This window comes from Mobula hypostoma, chromosome 7, assembly GCF_963921235.1.
Source record: "Mobula hypostoma chromosome 7, sMobHyp1.1, whole genome shotgun sequence".
NCBI lineage: Eukaryota > Metazoa > Chordata > Chondrichthyes > Myliobatiformes > Myliobatidae > Mobula > Mobula hypostoma.
In genome coordinates, this window is record NC_086103.1 from 53,035,011 (window position 1) to 53,057,554 (window position 22,544).

The following is a 22,544-nucleotide window of genomic DNA, read 5'->3' on the forward strand; positions in this document are numbered from 1 at the left end:
TTTTTGCCGGTAGTAAATTGCATGTCAAGATTGTCAGGAAAAATGGAGTTGATGTGTGCCCTGAACAGCTTCTCAAATAAGTCATAAAGATTCATGTTAGAGGCTAAACTTTGGTTAGGCTGCGCTTGGAATAGAATGTGCAATTATGTCCACTCCATTACAGGAAAGATATGGAAGCTTGGAAAGGGTACAGTTGAGATTTATCAGGATTCTGCCTGGATTAGAGGGTATGGGCTAAAAGGAAAGGTTGCACAAACGTGAGTTATTTTCTCTGCAGCATCAGAGGCTGAGGGAAGACCTGTTCACAGCTTTTACAATTAAGAGAAACGTACGGTTTTCCCCAGAGTAGAAATGTCATAATTTAAAGGACACACATTTAAGGTGAGAGTAGGAAAATCTAGGGAAGATATGCACGGCAAGTTTTTATTTTACTCACAGAGGGGGGGTAGGTGTCTTGATGGGCTGTCAGGGATATTGATGGAAGCAGTTACAATAATAGCATTGAAGAGGCTTGTGGATAAATGCATGAGTGAACAGGGGTTGGAGGAGTATGGATCATTTCCAGGCTGATAACATTTTGTTTAGGCATCATGTTCAGCATACATATTGTGGGGCTGAAAGATCTGTTCCTGGGCTGTATTGTTCTATATTCTATGTGGAACATAGATTATTTGATTATAATAGCACAAATAGTAGAAGTAGAAAATTTGATCTGTCTGTAATGTTGGAATACTGATTAAGGTAAAAAAATTGACAGTGAAATATTGGAGTTTTCTTGTTACTGACCCTAAAGTTATAATTGAATTATAACTCCAACCCACTTAAAGCTACACTCATGAAAGATTATATTTATAATGATTCTTCATTTCTCAAAATCTCATAAATTACGGGTACTAATGGTAATAAAGGCTTGGGAAGAATGACAACATAAATATATTCTGCATGAAAAGCACCTTGGTGGTGATTTTTGTCATAATTTGTTTGCATTCAAACAACAATTTCTAAATCTAAATGATAACATTCCATAATCTCTGCAAATTCTGTTTTTCCCCCAAAACTAAAGTTCTAATTGTACAAATTTCTGCATTAGCAGGATTATAGATTTATGGTTGTTGCTTTGGGTTTTAGAACATCTGCAAACATCAATTCTAAGGCTGGAACTTCCTGAATAAATCAGACAAAAACTGTATTAAACTGATAGAACATTTGAACAAACTGCATGGATTTTGATTAGATTAACCATCTAAAACTAACATTGAGAGCAAAATTAATGTGTTGGTTTATATTATTTTCATTAGTTTTCTCAATTGTTTTGATAGGTTATTTTTATATTATTCTTTCATAATTGAGGACATCTTAGAGAACAAAATATTTTAAAAGGGACATTTGTGTTCCATGGATGTAAGGAAAATGTTCATTCATATTAAGAGCAGCATTTTTCCTTTCTAAAATTTCACTGAGGCCAACAGAAGTAACCTTATGATTTAAGCATTGTATTGAGAATTTTCCTATTGGACACTGAATCTCAGAAAGAATACAGCAATGAAGAACCAATTCAGTCTATGAAGGCAGTAGCAGCTCAGTGCAAGAGCAATCCAGTTTATCAAGTTGCAGACCCTCCCTGACCAGCCCCTGTAATCCTGAAAATTTTTTTCAGCGGTAGCTGCATGATGTGGGAATTGGTGAACCCCATTGTGGTGGTCCCTGGTGACTACATCTGCAGCAAGTGCGGGCTGCTCGAAGACCTCAGGCTCAAAGTTGATGACCTGGAATCTGAGCTTCAAACACTGCGGCACATCAGGGAAGGGAGAGTTACCTGGATTCTCTGTTCAAGGAGGTGGTCTCACATATTAGATTAGCTGCCTCAAATTCGGTCTGTGGTCAGGGACAAGAGGATGTGACTGTGAGTGAGGCAGTTAGTGACAGTGCTGGAGGATTCTCAGGTCTGAGATTCTTGCTCCCTGTGTGGATGAGTGTGGGGGCTATAGGAAGGAAGAGCACCCTATCTATGGCATTGTGGTTCGGGGAGCCTTTCAGGAGGAGGGGGAAAGAAGAAAAATGTAGTGATAATTGGGATAGTATAGTCAGGAATAGACAGAGTTCTCTGTCATGAGGATAAAGCATCCCGAAGGCTGTGTTGCCTGCCTGATGCCCGAGTTCAAGACATCTTACCTGACCTACAGAGGAATTTGCAGTGGAATGGGAAAGATCCAGTTGTCGTGGTCCATGTGGGTACCGATGACATAGGTAGAATGAGGAAAGAGCTTCTACCGAGGCCATGTGCAAATTGGCATAGGGTCAAGAAGATTATAGACTTAAATGTGTGGCTCAAGGATTGGTGTGGGAGAAGTGGGTTTGAATTCGTGGGAAATTGGCACCAGTATTGGGGAAGGAGGGAGCTGTACCAATGGGACGGGCTCCACTGGAACCGTGATGGGACCTGGATCCTAGCAATTCACATAACTAGGGCTGTGGATAGAGCTTTAAACTAAATAGTAGGGAGGTGGGTTCAACAGAATGGAGAAGTATGGATAAAGTATAAGAAAAAGCAAAAGAGAAAAAAGAGAAAATTAAGAGTGGAGTAAAGAAAAGTCAAGTGCAAAAGGATAAAAGATTACACAATTTTAAAAGCATTTACATGATTTTAAAATGAGAGTAAGGGTTCTTAATTTGAATGCCCATAGTTTTTGAAACAAGGTCAGTGAACTTGTGGCACAAACCTGTACAAAGAGGTATGATTTAGTGGCCATTACAGAGACGTAGTTGCTGGGTGGAGAGGATTAGAAATTAAATATCCAAGGATATCAGGTAATACGGAAGGACAGGCAGAAATGTAGGGGAGGTGGGGTAGCACTCTTAATTAAGGATGAGTTCAAGGCGATAGTGAGGGACAATACAAGATCTAAGAATGTTGAATCGAACTGGGTAGAGATTAGGAATAGTAAGGGGGAAAAAAATCACTGAAGGGAGTTGTGTATTAGCCACCAAATAATAACATTGCAGTGGCACAGGCAATAAGCAGAGAAATAGCTGAGGCATGTAAGAATGGAACAGAAGTTACCGTGGGGGACTTTAACTTACACATAGATTGAGTGAATCAAGTTAGTCCATGCAGTCTTGAGGAGGACTTCATAGAATGCATCGGTGATGGCTTTCTCAAACAGCATGTTACTGAACCTACAAAGGAACATGCTGCCTTAGATCCAGTCCTGTGCAATGAGACAGGTAAAATTAGTGAGCTTGTAGTTAGAGATCTTCTAGGAAAGAGTGATCACAGTTTGATTGGATTTCTCATACAAATGGAGGGTGCAATGGTCTGATCTAAAACCAGTGTATTGTGCCTAAACAGTGGAGACTGCAATGAGATGAGGGAGGATTTGGCAAGTGTAGACAGGGAACTACAAGCTATATGGCAGGATAGTTGAGGAACAGTGGAAGATTTTCAAAGGATTTTTCATGGTGATCAACAAAAGTATATTCCAGTTAGAAGCAAAGACAGTAAGAGTGGGGAGAGCCAGCCTTGGATAACCAAGGAAATAAAAAAGGGCATCAAACTAAAAGCTCGTGTATACAAAGTAGCCAAGAGTAGTGGAAGACTGGAAGATTGGGAAAACTTTATATGTAACAAAGTACCACTAACCAAGCATTAAAGAAAGGGAAGCTAGATTATGAAAATAAACTAGCACAAAATTTAAAAATGGATAGTAAGAATTTTTATAATTATATAAAACAGAAAGGGGCTACTAAATTGAATGTAGGTTCCTTGGAGGACGAGAAGGGGAAACTGATATTCGGTAATGAAGAAACGGCCAAGCCTTTGAATGACTATTTTGTGTCAGTTCTTCATGGTTTCCTCAGTTAGTGGATACATATGATTTATCTAATGTACACTTTTTAAAATATTTACAAATTAGGAAATTTTTACGTGGTTTGTTGCCAAATTACCGTTCTGCTTATCCACCTTAATATGACAGATGTTCTCTTTCAGTTTAAACCATTTCAAAAAGGCTTGATAGCTATAATCTATAAACGGTTAATGAACTCACGAATGATATCTAGCGATAAAATTAAACGTGCTTGGGAATCGTAATTTCAAGAATCATTTTCAGCTAATCAATAGAGTGAAATTTTTCATTTGGTTAATAACTCATCTATTTGTGCCCGTCATTCCTCGATACAGTTCAAGGTAGTGCATCAGGCCCATATGTCAAAGGATAAACTGGCTCGTATTCCAATATCAATCCTATTTGTGACAGATGTAATATTGAGGTGGCCACTTTAACTCATATGTATTGGTCTTGTATAAAGCTAGATAACTTAGTCCTGACGAAGGGATTCGGCCCAAAACTTCGACTGTACCTCTTCCTAGAGATGCTGCCTGGCCTGCTGCATTCACCAGCAAATTTGATGTGTGTTGCCTAACTTTTGATGAGATGTTTTTAAAATGCTATCAAAAGTCTTGGATCTGGATCTACAACCTAATTTGCTGACTGCAATTTTTGTGATTATCCCATCGAAAGCAGGAAACATTCCTGTTTCCGCTCAACGTGTGATAGCCTTTTTGACTTTATTGGCTAGGAAAGCCATTTTATTGAAGTGGAAGGATTCTAATCCACCTACGGTATTTTCTTGGCTTTCCTCCATTATGTCCTGTTTAAGTTTAGAGAAAATAAGAAGTTGGACATTTGATACATCCTTTAAATTTGTGCAAACCTGGTGACCTTTTATTCAATATTTTCATTTAATTTGATTCATTACTCTTCCGATTTTTTTTAAAGTTTTAGATTTGATCAGAAAGTTTTTTTTTTGGTCATATCCTCAGAATGGACTGCCCAGTCCCTTTCTTTTTGTTTCTTTTTTTTTGTACCGTGCAGTGGGTTTTTGTTTCTTCATTTAAAATCCAAAGCTTTTTCTTTCCTCCTTATGAACTGATCAGAGGAGAATTGATGTTTTCTTTTTTATTATATATTATGTACTAGCTTAACACCATGATTTTGATAATGTCTATCTCAATCTCAGTTTGTATTGTCATTAATATATATATATTTGAGATAATTCTCCTCTTGTTTGTATTTATGTTCCTTTTAAATCAATAAAAAGATTAATAAAGAAAGAAAGAAAGAAGTCTTCATGGTGGAGGACTCATCTAATATGCCAAAGAGGGATGTTATGGATGTGATGGGAGGCAAAGACCTTGATACAATAGCTATCATAAAGAAGTAGTGCTGAGAAAACTTGTGGGCTTGAAGATAGATAAGTCCCATGGTCCTGATGGAATGCATCCCAGGGTACTAAAAGAAGTGGCAGGTTACAGTAGAGGCTTTAATGATGATTTAGCAAAATTCTCTGGACTTTAGGCGGGTCCCGGCGAATTAAGAAGCTGGTGAATGTCACACCACTGTTCAAAATTGTATGTAGGTAAAAGGCAGGCAACTTTTGGCCAGTTAGTTTAACATCTGTAGTTGGGAAAATGCTTGAAGATTTAAGGAAGAAATAGTGATGCATCTAGAAAGAATTTGATCCATAGGGTAGACGCTGCATGGATTCAGCAAAGGCACATCCTGTTTGACAAACTTACTGGAGTTCTTTGAGGATATAATCAGCGCAATGGATAGAGGGGAACAGAAGGATGTTATTTACTTGGATTTCCAGGAGGCGTTTGATATGGTGCCACATAAAAAACTTATCCATAAGGTAAGGATGCATAGAGTTGGGGGTGTGTATTAGCATGGATAGAGGATTGGTTAACTAATAGCAGAGAAAGCAGAGAGTTGGGATACATGGGTGTTACTCTGGTTGGCAAACAGTGGTGAACGGTGTGCTGCAGGGGTCAGTGCTGGGCCCATAACTGTTCAGGAAATACATTAACGATCTGGAAGAGGGGACTGAGTGTAGTGTATCTAAGTTAGCTGATGATACTAAATTGAGTGGAAAAGCAGATTGTGCAGAAGATACGGAGAGTCTGCAAAGAGATATAGATAGGTTAAGTGAGTGGGCAAAGGTCTGGCAAATGGATTACAATGTTGATAAATGTGAGGTCATCCACATTGAAATGAAAAATGGAAGAGCAGATGATTATTTAAATGGTAAAAAATTGTGGCATGCTGCTGTGCAGAGGGACTTGGAATGCTTCAGCATGAATCACAAAAGGTTGGCTTTGCAGGTACAACAGGCTATCAAGAAGGCAAATGGAAGGTTGGCCTTCATTGCTAGAGGAATTGAACGTAAGAGCAGGGAGCTAATGCTGCAACTATACAGGGTACTGGTGAGGATCTACCTGGAGTACTGCCTGCAGTTCTGATCTCCTTACTTGAGGAAGGATGTACTGGCTTTGGAAGTGGTGCAGAGGAGGTTCACTAGGATGATTCCAGAGATAAGGTGGTTAGACTATGAGGAGAGATTGAGTCACCTGAGATGGGAACTTAGAAGAATAAGTGGATATCTTATAGAAACATATAAAATTATGAAAGAGATAGATAAGATAGAAGCAGGAAAATTGTTTCCACTGATAAATGAGACTAGAACTAGGGGACATAGCCTCAAGATTCATGGGAGTAGAATTAGGATGGAGATGAGGAAGAATTAGTTTTCCCAGAGAGTATTGAATCTGTGGAATTCTCTGCCCAGTGAAGCGGTGGAAGCTACCTCAATAAATATATTTAAGACAAGGTTGGATAGATGTTTGCATTGTAGGGGAGTTAAGGGCTGTGGGGAAAAGACAGGTAGGTGGAGATGAGTCCATGGCCAGATCAGCCATGATCTTATTGAATGGCGGTGCAGGCTCAACGGGCCAGATGGCCGACTCCTGCTCCTATTTCTTATGTTTCTATTCAGATACACTTTCAACTCCCTATCAAATGCAACAATTGAATCGTCTTTGACTAGCACCCTCAGCAATTCATTCCAGATCCAAATCACTTGCTTTGTTACACTTTTGCACTATTGCCTTTTCTATTGGTTTTGCAAGCCATAATTAGTCAGGATATAGTGCACTGACAGAGGTAATAGTCTATCTCTTATAGTTGACTGAGTGGAACTAGCTTGATGAGAGATGTATTTCAACTATAAAAATAATTAACAAACATTAAGCATACATTCCCTTTAAAAAAATGTTCATCTTTGTAGAAAATACATTGCTTCATCCTGAACTAACTGCAGTTTCTAGTAATTAGATTTATTAACTTGATATAAATGCCAAAAATCTCACACTCATTAGGCGTGTTAAGCAACTGCTGGGTTTCAACTAATGCCCAACAGGAAGATCTGTAAAACATCTTTGGGAGAATTTACCTTGATAGCTGTGTTAAAATGAAAACTGCAAGGTTCCCAAAAATAATTGCCTGCAGAGATGAAAAAGAGCCTGCAGAGAATCTTGTGAAGCAGGTCATGGCTTTAGTGAAATCCCTTCACAGCAGATATGGCACAGTATAAGAGCATGTAAAGTTACTCTGAAAGTAAGAGAAACCATGTTTACAATGTGTGCCATGAAACACCTGATCCTCATGATCATCCTAACAAATTGATTCCCATACAGAATGTAACCCCACTTCACTATAAAGCTCATTATTCAGGCAGAGATTGCTGCATCTTTAGGGTGGGCATTATAGGATTGTGAAGTCTAGAAAGAATGTGACAAGTATTGCAACATTAAAAGTACTGTAACATAACCTTTTATTAATTCAAAAGTAAGACTTAATACAACAGACGTCCTTCACAAATTCATTTAAGATTGTCAAGTCTCATGCTATGATACTGGACAAATTTCCTTCAAGAAGTTTGATAATACAAAAAAAATTATGGATAGGATATTCTTATTGTATGTTAATGTGCAGATTTATATATAACCTTTATTTCACATGCATAAAAATATATAAATATCATTGTCAGTTTTTTTGAAATTCTTATTTCTAATAACTTTGGCAAGTTGGATTATTATTGTCACACATAGTAAGGATATAATGATAAACTGTTCTGCAGTTTATCTGTACAAATCATTTCATTATAATCATGCATTGAGGTCTTTCAAAGGAAAACAATAACAGTATGCAGAATCAAATATTACAGTTACAAGGAATGCACTGTTGGCAGACAATCAGGTGTAAGACCTTAATGAGGTAGATTGTAAGCTCAAGATTTCATCTTACCACATTAGGACGCTGTTCGATTGTCTTATAAAAGCAGTATAGAAGCTGTTCTTGAACCTGGTATTATGTGATTTCAGGTTTTTGTATCTTCTGTCAGATGGGAGGAGATAGAAAAGAGACTGTTCAGTGGCTGAGTGGGTCTTTAAGTACTTTGGCTGCTTTCCCACGGCAGCAAGAAGTGTAGACAAAGTCCAGAGAGGAAAGGCTAGTTTCTGTAATGAGCTAACTGTGCAACTCTATGATATTTCTTGCAGTCATGAGTAGAGCAGTTGCTATGCCAAGCTATGATGCATCTGGATAAGATGCTTTCTATAGAACACCTACAAAAATTAGTCAGGGTCAAGGTGGACATGTCAAATTTCTTTACCCTTCTGAGCAAGTAGAGATGCTGGTGCACTTTTTTGGCCGTGCATTTACGTGGCCGACCAGGTCAGCTGCTGGTAGGAATTTAAAACTCTCATTCCTCTCAACTTCTGAACCCCCACTGACACAAAAAGACTGTGTACACTGCCATCTTCCTGAAGTTAATGATGAGCTCTTTTGTTTTGCTGTTACTGAGGGAAGAGTTGTCACGTCAAATTGCCTTCTCCTTGTATTGTGACTCATCATTCTTTGAGATTCAGACCATTATGGTAGTGGCATCTGTGAATTTATAGAAAGAGTTAAAGCAGGATCTGGTCACACAGCTTTGAGTGCATAGGGAGAACAGGGAGAATCAGCCTTGTTGAGTACCAGTGTTGAGAATAATTGGGGTATTGGTGTTGTTGCCTGTACTTACACACAGTGGTTATTAAAACAAGATGGTGCTGGAGCAAGATGACTCATTGCAGATTTACTCATTAATTATTTTCCTTACTCCTTTTGCTACATAACTTCGCTTAATCTAATCTACTTTCTCATTATTTTATCTACAAAATTAATTAATTTTAAAACACACAACACATTAGTCTTATTTTCCTCCTGGCTCCTATGTTCTTCTTTGAGCAATTTCAAAAAGGAGAATTAAATTCAAAGTTGCTAGTTTAGTTTATCAAGACAGGAAGTATTGCCATTCAGTGATAAAACACATTGAATTCAAATGCATCCATAATGAATAAATGCATCTACAGTGCAGCTAGGATTGAAATAATAGATCAGATTTAATATTTTGGAAAGAAGCAACAGAGGATCGATTATGAATGTAACATTCAGGAGTGAGTCATGCCTTCTGATTAATGGTAATAAAATACTTGACTGCCCACCATATTCTACTTAAATATTCTATATGCATCTGCCCTTGCTGAAGTTGAATTTTTTTTTTGTAGTTTTACTATTTATATCGCTATTTGAATTCTTTCCAACCAAGTTGAATGCAAATGTATGCTTTCTAATTTAATTTCAGTATGGATCAATCAACATATTCATACTCAGAAATGTATTCATTTTTTCCAGTTTTTTTTGTTTATTTACTTCTTTCACCTATTAAGGCAAATGAATTACAGTATTAGTGCTTATTAATATACATATGCAAATATATTGTATTATTTGATTAGATATATCAGTGACACTAAAAACAAACAGGTTCATTTGAAATCATGAAAATCAGTACAATTCGTGGAAAAAAAATAGACATTGTTGAAAATTTGGATCACAGGATGATAATGTAACACTGTCAAATAAATGTATTAAATCTCTGAAATGGCACCACATTAGATGGTTCCCAGAACTTACTGTAAGTCAATGAATGATTTATGTTGTTGTATTGAGAGGGAACGGCTGTGGGAGCTTACTAACAAGCTGATTTGTATACTTTGTATTTATAAATCATACAAGGCCTTTTATAAATTTAAGCTTTCATGCCAATGAAAGGCGCTGAGAAAGAAAAGTAGTATTTTGTCCTTGTAAAGTGATGCCTAAATGAAGGGTTCTGACCCAAAACATCAGTTGTCTATTTCCCTCCATATATGTTGGCTGACCCACTGAGTTCCTCTGGTGCATACCTTTTCACACATCAACAAAACCGGTACTAAAATCTAAACTATTAACTTAAAAACAATTGTTCCCAAATTAAAATGAGATTTAGATTGTTACATTTCAAGATCTAATACATTTCATTGTCCACTTATTCAACCATCATTTTATCAATTAATATCACCATAAAGGAAGTGGCTAATGCAATTTGATTTGAATCATTTAATATTTATTTCAATACTCTCATTTTTCAGGAAGGCTACATTTGTATGTTACTAGCGTGTCCAATGACAATGTAACACAAGATACAAAGATAAACAAGCTTTGATCTTTACTCTCATTTTCCTTACTTGCTTTAAATAAGTAGAGATATCATTCAGTCTCTTTGAAAGTAATTTAATGTTAAAATGCATCAATCATCTCAAAAGCAAAACATGTTGACTGCGGAAACCCAAAGTAAAGTTAAAATATACAGGAAGCATTCAGGAGTTTTGCTATTTCTGTTCCCCCCCCCCCGCCCCCACCATCATCCACTACCAAATTAACAGATACAAAATGTTCTACTTTTGCTACTTTTGCACTTTTGTATAGAAAACTATGTGGTGGTGTATTATTTTAATGTTGATAGATTTGGAAAAGCTGATGTACAATGGGACCTGGATAACTTTACAGTACATATTAGTTATCAAAAGCAAACATACAGGGGAAGCTGGTAGTTAAGAAGTCGAGTGATATGTCAGCACTTCTTACAAAAAGTTATAAGTATTGAAGAAAGGATATCTTTCTACTATTACAGAAGGTTTTGTTGAGACTAGCTGTAGAGTATTATTTGAGAAATGATATACTTGATAAAGAGAGCAAAAGTTTATCAGAACGTTTCTTGGGATGATAAACAATTGTATCAGGAGAAATTTGCTTGTCTATATTTCTATCCACTAAGCTTGAAAATGAGAGCAAATCTCACTGAAGCATACGAAATTTTGAAAGGGCTAGGTTATTTGGATGCAGTAATAATGAGTATCAGTGGGTCAGAATGAGAAGAAAGTTACATCTGCAGGATACTAGGATGCAGAAAAAGAATGGCAAACCTGCAAAATTCTCCACCATTAAACACAGATACTAACTATATTTAAGCACGAGGTGGATGAATTTCTGAAAATACCAGTGGAGTATGGGAAGATAGTAGGAGTGTGGATCTGCTGTGATTGTTTTGAAAGGTGGAAATGGCTCAAGGGATTAAATGACCTACTCCTGCTCCTGCTTTCCACATTTGTAGTAGTGAGAAATGGAGTTAATATTTCTGGCAGTAAAATAAAATACTTAATTTTAATCTAAATCAGTACTTACTTCTAGTTTAACAAATAATCAGATTGTTTATCTTACAAACTAACCTGGCCTACAAAGTATAGTGGATAGTAGGTTTAATATCACTGACATATGTCACAATATTTGTTGTTTTGTAGCGGTAATACAGTGAAGTTCTTTAGTGCAAAGAAAGTACTTTAGTTTGAGGAGAAATTACTTTAGTGCGGAAAAATTACTTTAGTTTGAGCAGAAATTACTTTAGTGCGGAGAAATTACTTTAGTTTGAGGAGAAATTACTTTAGTGCGGAAAAATTACTTTAGTTTACGGAGAAATTACTTTAGTTAGAGGGTGGTAAATCTGTGGAATTTGTTGCCACGACTGGTTGTGGAGACCAAGTCATTGCGTGCATTTGAGGCAGAGATAGATAAGTTCTTGATTAGCCAGGGCATCAAAGGGTATGGGAAGAAGGCAGTGGAGTGGGGATGACTGGAAGAATTGGATCAGCCCATGATTGAATGGCGGAGCAGACTCGATAGGCCAAATGGCCTGGTCCTGCTCCTGTATCTTATGGTCTAAGTACTTAATAATGAAAAATTACAGATTAGAATAATTACAATAACTATACACATACAGTATGTATATATGTGTATATATAATAATTAGTGCAAAAAGAGAACAACAGTAGAAACAAAATAGTCGGTGTTTTCATGGGTTCATTGTCCATTCTGAAATCTGATAATGGAGGGGAAGAAATTGTTCCGAAACCATTGAGTGTGTGTCTTCAGGTTCCTGTACCTCCTCTAATATGAGAGCCATGAGAAGAGGACATGTCCTCGGTGATGGGAATTCTTAATGATGGATGCAGTTTTTTTGAAGCATCATCTTTTGAAGGTGTCCTTGATGAGTATTGGGCCCATGATGTGTTGGCTGAGTTTACAACTTTCTGCAGCTTTTTCTGATCCTGTGCAGTGGCCCCACCATAGCAGGTAGTGATGCAAACATTAAGAATGCTCTCTGTCATACATCTGTAGAATTTTGTAAGCCTTTGTTGACATACTAAGTCTCCTCAAACTCCTAATGAAATATAGCCACTGCTATGTCTTCTTTGTAATTGCATCAATATGTTAAGCTCAAGTTAGATCTTCGGAGATACTGGCACCCAGGAAATTGAAACTGCTGATCCCTGGATGAGAACTGATGTGTGTTCCCTCAAACTTCCCTCATGAAGGCCAGAATCAGTTCCTTGGTCTTTCTGACTTACAATGCAAAATTATTGTTGCAACACAACTCAACCTATCAGTCCTGTACAGCTCTTTGTCACCATCTGAAATGCTGCCAACAATAGTTGTGTTATTGGCAAATATATCAATGGTATTTGACCTGTGCCTAGCCTCACAGTGGGAAGAAATATTTTGACTGATACATTTCTCTGCCTTTATAAAATGTCAGTTGTTATGTAAAGCTTTATTGGCTATATAGAAAACACAAGTTTATTTTCTAAATGAAGACAATTTAATTTGTTTGAGATATATATATATCTCCATTTGACATATTTGACTGCATCAATATGTAATATAAGGCCTTGATCTGAATGCCATTGACTATTAATCAATAGCAATTAATACCTCATGAATTGTGATGTCTGCTAAATTTGTTTATTATCAGGATAAAAATGAGGTAAATTGTCTGGATATTTAATTTTAATACTTGAAAGATCGTTGTAATTAGATAATTCCATTATCATTCTCAGCAACATAATAAGTGAGCATAATATGTTTTGTTTTAAATTTTCTTTTAGAGAGCTGACATAGCAGTTTCAGCCCTGACAATTACCCCAGAGAGGGAGAATGTAGTGGACTTCACTGGTCGATTTATGGATTATACTTTAGGATTTCTACTTAAGAAGCCAGAGCAAAAAGTGGATATGTTTACCTGCCTAGAACCATTTGATCTAACGGTGTGGGCTTGCATTATTGGCACTCTATTTATAATTGGCCTGCTTGTCTGCATGTTCAGCTGGGTAAAGCCATCTCCACTTCAGATAGGATCTGTGACATCTACAACATTGTACAATGCTGCTTGGCTTGTTTATGGATCATTTGTACAACAAGGTAAGGATCTTTATGTCTTAATATGTCCCATCATGTTACGTACAGTATGAATTTATGTAATGTAGATACTAGCAATCTGTCAACTTATCTTTTAGTTTGTTATCTTCTACTTCTACTATTTTCTAAGTACTGTTAAACACCTGACCTTCCCTATACTAGTTCCACTGAATCCAATATAGCTTCATGCCTCTCCCATCTGAATTTTCTTTTCGGTGCCAAAGTAATCAGCTTGGTGATTGTCAACTTCCTTAACATCAAAACATGTTGAAAGGGTTAATTTGTTCGGAATGTTTCTGCTTCCATAGCTCCTCCTTTGAATACACATTCAGTACTACCATTGTTGTTGCTGAATAACTGAACTCTGAAAATTTGCATTCATTCCTCAGTTACACTTAATTTACTTGTGTACAAGGAAGGTGGCATGGTTCCTGTCACCAAATATTTCTGAAGATTGAACAAAGAAATGCCTTTTTAATGCCTAACTGACTAGTTGGATACAGATATTGACCAATTGGTAACCTGGTACATGTTCAAATTCTTTATTTGCATAATCAATCACCAATAGCACAACAATAATATAGGTACTGTTAGCCAATAAATTCCCTACAGTAAAGGCCAATAATAGTTCAGAATTAGTAAAGTAACTGACTAACAGTAAGTGTCACCCCAGAATCCTTCATTTGCATCCTTGTCTTGGACCCTGCTGAGCCAAGAGAAGCTTTATTCTTCAAAGACCTCACTTGCTTGAGTTGACTGCAGATTATCTGTAAACTAATCTTCCCAGCACATTACCTTAATCCTTGCTGCAACTTTCACACCAGCCCACTTATGTTTTAACAGAACCAATTTACCTCTGAATTTTTTATTCCAGCAATTTTTCTCCTTCCCTGATATGCAAAATGATTGTAAAATTTCATGGCTCGTAACACAATGGAAATGTATTAAAAAATTAAAAAATATATATATTTTAAGGTTTATTTTGAGCAATGTATATACCGGAGACATTATTATAACAATTTCTTCAGGAGTATTGAAGTTGCTATACTGTCTAAGCATGACAAATGTGAATGTGATGATAGCCATTCATTCATGTGCAAGAATATTTGCAACCACCTGTCAGTTACCAGATTACTTATTATTTATTCTGTGGCTTCTAGTAAAACCCTGGATGAGTCTTCAATTTTTTTCAGGCACCTACAGCTAGACTTAATGCAAACTGTGCTAGTACTAATGCAAGCGCTTGAGACAAATTTTCATAGCATTAAATCAAGTTTTTATATGGAAACAAATATTTTATTGATACAATGTGAATCGGATAAAATATCATTTGAAAGCATCTAAGTAATGGCAAGGAGTGTTAAATTTCATCCAGCTTTCAACTTCAAAACTTCACCCTATTGTCGTTGTCATACAACGCTACTGCACAGAAACAGGCACTTTGGCCTCTCCAGTCTATGCTGAACCATTAATCTGCATAGGTCTATTGACCTGCACGCGGACCATGGCCCACTATACTGCTGCCATCCATGTGCCTATCCAAATTTCTCTTTAATTTTGAAATCAACCTCAGTTCCACCACTTGCAATGGCAGCTCATTCCACACTCTCACCACCCTCTGAGTGAAGAAGTTCCCCCTCATGTTCCCCTTAAACATTTCACCTTTCACCCTTAACCCATGATCTCTAGCTATAGTCTCATCCAACCTGTAGCCTGCTTGCATTTACCCTATTCATACCCGTCATAATTTATCAAATCTCCCCTCAATCTTCTACATTCTGGGAAATAAAGTCCTAACTTATTCAATGTTTCCTTATAACTCAGGTCATCAAGACCCAACAATATCCTTGTAAATTTTCCCTGCACTCTTTCAATCTTATTTATATCTTTCCCGTAGGTTGGTGACCAAAACTGCACACAATACTCCAAATTAGGCCTCAACAAAGTCTTACACAATTTCAACATAACATCCCAACTCCTGTACTCATTACATTAAATTACGAAGCCCAATGTTTCAAAAGTTTTCATTAATATCTATCTGTGATGACACTTTCAAGGAATTATGGATCTGTATTAATAGAACCCTTTATTCTACCACAATCTTCAGTGTATAAGAGGGGTAGGCGTAATAAGCTGTAGCTTCAGCCTACACCTTCTGGTCTGTTTTAAACAATATCTATGTTTCCTTTTTGTTGTAATTTCGTCTTATGAAATCATCATTATGAAATCATCGTTGAAAATGATGCTTTTTGTTATGTTTGTACTGACTGAAATACATTTCATTCAGTCATTGATTCATTTATTCATTCATTCACTCACCATGTAAGAGCTACCCTGGTTGGTCCTCCCAAAGAGTGACAACTTGCACTTCACTACAGTAATTCTATTGGCTAGTTTTCAGCCCATTTTTTCCAGCTGGTCCAGATCCCACTGTAAGCTTCGATAGTCTTCCTCACTGTCCACTACACACCCCCAATCTTGATGTCATCCACAAATTTGCTGATCAAGTTTACCACATTATCATCCAGATTTTTGATATAGATGACAAGCAACAATGGACCCAGCACCGAGCCCTGTGCACTCCACTTGTCAAAGGCCTCCATTTGGAAAGGCAACCATCTACAACCACTCTGTGGCTTCTCCCATGAAGCAAATGTATAATCCAATTTACTACCTCATCCTGAATACGAAGCAACTGAACCTTCCATTCAGGACCTTATCAAATGCCATGTAGACAACATCCGCTACCTTGCTTTCATCAACTTTCCTGGTAACTTCCTCGAAAAGCTCTATGTTTGGTTAAACACAACTTACCATGCACAAAGCCATGTTGACTATCCCTAGTCAGTTCCTATCTATCCAAATACTCATACATCCAGTCTGTTGGAATATTTTCCAAAAATGTTCATACTGTATCTGACTCTCTGGCCAATAATTTCATGACTTATTCTTAGAGCCATTCTTAAACAATGGATCAACATTAGCTCTCCTCCATTACTCTGGAACCTCACCTGTGGCTAATCTCTCTGCTAGGGCTACTTCAATTTCTATACTAGCACCTCATATGATCTGAGGGAATACATTGACAGGCCCTGGGGATTTATCTACCCTAATTTGCCTCAAGGCAGCAAACACTTCCTCCTGGGTAATCGGTATATGGTCCATGACATCACTGCTGCTTTGCCTCACTTTTATAGACTCTGTGTCCATCTCCCATATCTCCAAATACAGATGCAAAAAAAAAACATTTATGATCTCCCCCATCTCTTTCAGTTCCATACATAGATGACCACTCTGATCTTCCAGAGGACCAATTTTGTCCTTTGCTATGCTTTTGCTTTTAATATATCTGTACAAGGCCTTAAGTTTCTCCTTCACCGTGTCTGCTGAAGCCACCTCATGTCTTTTTTTTTAACACTGTTGATTTTCTTCTTACGTGTTGTATTGCATTATACTCTTCATGTACATCATTTGTTCCTACCTGCCCTGTACCTCCTTCTTTTTCTTAACCAGGGCCTCAATATCTCTTGAAAACCAAGGCTCCCTAAACCTGTTGTCCTTGCCACTTATTCAAACAGGAGCACATTAACTCTGAACTCTCAAAATTTGACTTTTGAAGGCCTGACACTTGCTAAGTACACCTTTGGCAGAAAACAGCCTGTCCCAATTCACGCTTGTCAGATCATTTCTGAAACCATCACAACTAGCCATTTATCCAATTTAGAATTTCAACCCGAAGACCAGGCTCATCTTTTTCCATTAGTACCTTGAAACAAATGGAATTATGATTACTAGATGCATAGTGTTTCCCTAGACAAACTTCTGTCACCTGATCTGCCTCTTTTTGTAATATATCTAGTACCGCACTCTCTCATCAGGACTTGTATGCACTGATTAAAGAAACTTTCCTGAATACATTTGACAGGCTCTTTTCCATCTGGCCCTTTTAGAGTATGGGAGTCTCAGGCAATATGTGGAAAGTTAAAATCACCTACTATCACAACCTCATCAAATTTGCTGGTGAACGCAGCAGGCCAGGCAGCATCTCCAGGAAGAGGTACAGTCGACATTTCAGGCCGAGACCCTTCGTCAGGACTGAAACGTTGACTGTACCTCTTCCTAGAGATGCTGCCTGGCCTGCTGCATTCACCAGCAAATTTGATGTGTGTTGCTTGAATTTCCAGCATCTGCAGAATTCCTCGTGTTAACTATCACAACCTTATGTTTTTTGCAACAAGCTGTGATCTCTATACAAATTTGCTCCTCCCATTAATGTGGTCATACTTTTCTGATTCCCCAGTTCTACCCATAAAACCTCATTAGATGAGCTCTCCGACTGTCCTGACTGAACATTGCCATGACACTTTCCCTAACTAGTATCGCCACCCTCCTCCTTTAATCTCCCCCACTCTATCATGTCTAAAACAATAGAATCCTGGAACATTAAACTGCTATTCTGTCCCTCCTGCAACTAAGCCTCACTAATGACTACAATGCCATAACGTGCTGATCCTTGCCCTAAGCTCGTCCATCTTTCCTACAAGACTCCTCGCATTGAAATATATGCAGCTGAGAACATTAGTCCCACCATGCTCGACCTTTTAATTCATGACTTTGTATGTAGGCTTAACAACATCTTTCTCCACAACCACTCCTCTATCTATTTTGGTGCTCAGGTTTCCTTCTCCCTGTAACTTTAGTTTAAACTCCCCTATGCAGTAGTAGCAAACCTTCCCACTAGCAGTGGTGCAGTGCTAGCTGGAGCGCACTGGAGCACGTCCGGCACCTCTTTAAGAAAAAAGCCAAAATAAACAAGCTAACTAATTAGGTGCCGCCCAGGGTGATTTGTGTATCTCAGAAACTGCTGATCTCCTGGGATTTTTATGGACAACAGACTCTGGAGTTTACAAAGAATGGTGTCAAAAACAAAGAAACATCCAGCGAGTGGATTTAACAAGATGTTTTTACTCACAGAACAGCCACTCGCTGGATGTTTCTTTGTTTTTGGCACCATTCTTTGTAAACTCCAGAGTCTGTTGTGCATAAAAATCCCAGGAGATCAGCAGTTTCTGAGATACTCAAATCACCCTGGGCGGCAGCTAATTAACTAGCTTGTTCACTTCGGCTTTTTTTCTTAAAGAGGTACCAGACGTGCTTCGGCTAGCACCCCACCACTGCCCACAAGGATATTAGCCCCTCTCCACTTCAAGTGCAAACTGCCCCTTCTGTACAGGTTTTACCTTCCCTGGAAGAGAGCCAATGATTGAAAAATATAAAACCCTCCCTCCTGCACCATCTCCTTAACCATATTTTAATCTGTATGATTTTTTCTAGTTTTTGGCCTCACTCCCATGTGGCAGTGGTACCAATCCTTAAATCACAGTCTTGAATGTCTTGTCCTTTAATTTAGCACCTAACTCTTTGAACTTACTTTGCAGGACCTTGTCATGCATCCTACCTATGCCATTAGTAACAATGTTGACTAGAACCTCTGGCTGCTCACCCTCCCACTAAGAATGCTGTGGACTTGATCCAAGGTGACACTGACCCTGGCATTCAGGAGGCAACAAACCATCCAAGAATCTCGCTTTCATCTCTAGAACCTCCTTTCTGTTCCTCTAACCCATTAATCCTCTATCAGGACATCTCGACTCTTCTCCCCCTTCTCTTTTGAGTCACAGAACCAGACTCAGTGACAGAGACGTAACTGCAGTGGCTTTCCTCTCCTAAGTCACACCCCCCCCCCACCAAACATTATCCAAAGCAGTATACCCGTTGTTGAAAGGAACAGCCACAAAGTATTCTGCTCTGGCTGCCTAGCCCCATTCCCCCTCCTAATGGTCACCCAGTTAACTGTGTCCTGCACCTTGGGTATAACTACCTCCCTTGTATGTCCTGACTACCAACCACTCAGCCTCCAGAATGATCCGGAGTTCAACCAGTTTCGGCTGTAACTCCTTAATATGGTCTATTAGAAGTTGTAGCTGGAGGCATTTCTTGTCGGTGTAGTCGTCAGGAACTACACCTACTGGTGGTCTCCCTGCCTTCCCACATCCCGCAAGAAGAGCATTCCAGTATCCTGTCTGGCATCCACACTGTTCTAAATGTACAATAAGAAACACGGAAAGAATAAATAATAATCTATCTATGGCCTTTGTCTTTCCTTGCCAAAGCTTTGATGAGCCAAAGCCTCAGCTCCCTATTCTAACATTGGCCCACTCACACAATGGCCGCTCTGATTAAACCAAACTTCTTTTTTATTGGTCCTTGCCAAGTGCTTAATTATACACAGTCCAATGTCTCCTTGGGAACTGTGATGCGCAAACAAATGCCCTGTCCCCATTCACTTCTTTTAAACTCTCTCTCCCTCTACGCACCTTCCTGATCTTAGGCAGGATAAACTGTAGCAGTATGATACATGACTGCCCTGATGCAACAGAATTTTATTCTCAGAGGCACAGTTTAATTCAATGCACAGATTTTTTTTCATGACATTCATTTGCACTGCATTATTGGGACATTATCGCATTGTTATTATAGGATTCAAAGACACAACAAAAACCAGAGTTATGTCCAATGGAAAGTTGAGAACCCGTTTTTTGTGAGAACATTACATTATGCACTTGAGTACTTACAGATTTATAAATATTTGCCAAAAAAAATTATCAGTAGTCAGTGGTGCTAAATCCATTGCAAGTTGTTGGCTGCATCGTAGAGTATATTTCTGAAATATGATTCCATTGATGTGTGCAGAGTGAAACTTCAGACTACCTTCAGGCTAATCTCTACCAATATACTAGGATAAGAGAGATAGCTCAAAGGGATTCTATTTTCAGTGAGCATACCTGCTGATGTTCATAACTTCTTGCACCTGAAGTGATGTACTCAGCATATTATATCTCCAACTTGTATTAGCTCCTACCCTCACCCCGCCCCCCCCCAGAATTAGTTAGTCAGCTTTTACCAATTTATTGATTTAGGCAGTATGTATTTCTACACTAGTGCCAACTTCATTTTGCAGACTAATTGATTGATATTTCTGTATGTAATTGTTATCAGAACTTGTTGCTCTTTACATTAAAAAATTCACTTATATAAACATATTATACATTTACAATCATTTTGAGATAAACACTGATTTTTTTGCTTCCAGGCATTGAAAATGTACATAATTTATAAGAAAAAACCTACAAGAGGAGAGGCTGTACTTGACCTGTACTTGAAATGAACCTGGTCAGGTGTCAAGTCTCTCAGTGGGAGAGCATTTTGAAGATAGTGATCACAATTCAATCTCCTTTACCATAGCATTGGAGAGGAACAGAAACAGACAAGTTAAGAAAGGGTTTTAATGGAGCAAGGGGAAATATAAAACCATGAGGCTGAAACGTGGAAGCATAAATTGGGTACAGATATTCTCAGGGAGATGTATGGCAGAAATGTGACAAATGTTCAGGGGATATTTGCATGCTGTTCTGCATAGGTATGTTCCAATGAGATAGGGAAAGGATGGTAAGGTACAGGAACCGTGGTGTAAAAAGGCTGTTGAAAATCTAGACAAGAAGAAAAGAGAAGCTTACGAAAGCTTCGAAAAACGAGGTATTGATAGAGATCTAGAAGATTTAGAAGATTATAAGGCTAGCAGGAAGGAGCTTAAGAATGAAATTAGGAGAGCCAGAAGAGGCCATGATAAGGCCTTGGCGAGCGGGATTAAGGAAAACGACAAGGATTTCTACAAGTATGTGTAGAGCAAAAGGATGAGACGTAAGAGAATAGGACCAATCAAGTGTGACAGTGGAAAAGTGTGTATGGAACCGATGGAGGTAGCACAGGTACTTAATGAATACTTTGCTTCAGTATTCACTATGGAAAATGATCTTGGCGATTGTTAGGATGACTTACAGTGAATTGAAAAGATTGTGCATATAGTCATTAAGAAAGAGGATGTGCCGGAGCTTTTGGAAAGCATCAAGCTGGATAAGTCTCCGGAACTGGATGAGATATACCCCAGGCTACTGTGGGAGGTAAGGGCAGAAATTGCTGAGCCTCTGGCAATGATCTTTGCATCATCAATGGGGATGGCAGAGGTTACAGGGGATTGAAGGGTTACAGATATTGTTCCCCTATTCAAAAAAGGAAGTAGAGATAGCCCAGGAAATTATAGACCAGTGAGTCTTACTTTAGTGGTTGGTAAGCTGATGGAAAAGATCCTGAGAGGCAGGAGTTACAAATATTTGGAAAGGCATAATATGATTAGAAATAGTCAGCATGGCTTTGTCAAAGTCAATTCGTGCCTTACGAACCTGATTGAATTTTTTGAGGATGTGACTAAACACATTGATGAAGGTGGAACAGTAGATGTAGCGTATATGGATTTCAGCAAGGCATTTGATAAGGTATCCCATGCAGGGCTTATTGAGAAAGTAAGGAGGCATGGGATCCAAGGGGACATTGCTTTATGGCTTGCCCGCAGAAAGCAAAGAGTGGTTGTAGACGGGTCATATTCTGCATGGAGGTCAATGACCAGTGTTGTGCCTCAGGGATCAGTTCTGAGACTCCCATCTCTTCATGATTTTTATAAATGACCTGGATGAGAAAGGGGAGGGATGGGTTAGTAAATTTGCTGTTGACACAAAGATTGGGATGTTGTGGATAGTGTGGAGGGCTGTCAGAGGTTACAGCAGGACATTGATAGGATGTAAAACTGAGCTTAGTAGTGACAGTTGCAGTTCAACCCAGTTAAGTGTGAGGTGGTTCATTATGATGGCAGAATATAGTATTGATGGTAAGGCTCTTGGCAGTGTGGAGGATCAGAGGGATCTTGGGGTTTGAGTCCATAGGACACTCAAAGCTGCTGCGCAGGTTGACTGTGTGGTTAAGAAGGCATACGGTGTATTGGCCTTCATCCACTGTGGGATTGAGTTTAGGAGCCGAGAGGTAATGTTACGGCTTTATGGGACCCTGGTGAGACTCCACTTGTAGTACTGTTCTCAGTTCTGGTCACCTCACTACAGGAGGGATGTGGAAACTATAGAAAGG

The 22,544-nt window shown here is 38.5% G+C and overlaps 1 protein-coding gene across 1 annotated transcript in view; it reads left to right on the forward strand.

Annotated features, from left to right (window-relative positions):
* LOC134348912 (glutamate receptor ionotropic, delta-2-like) overlaps positions 1–22,544 on the forward strand; it is a 595,898-nt gene that overhangs the window by 493,750 nt on the left and 79,604 nt on the right. Inside the window, exon 11 of the mRNA XM_063052714.1 lies at positions 13,199–13,511. Within this exon, the coding sequence (XP_062908784.1) occupies positions 13,199–13,511 (313 nt within the window). The remainder of the gene's footprint in view (positions 1–13,198; positions 13,512–22,544) is intronic.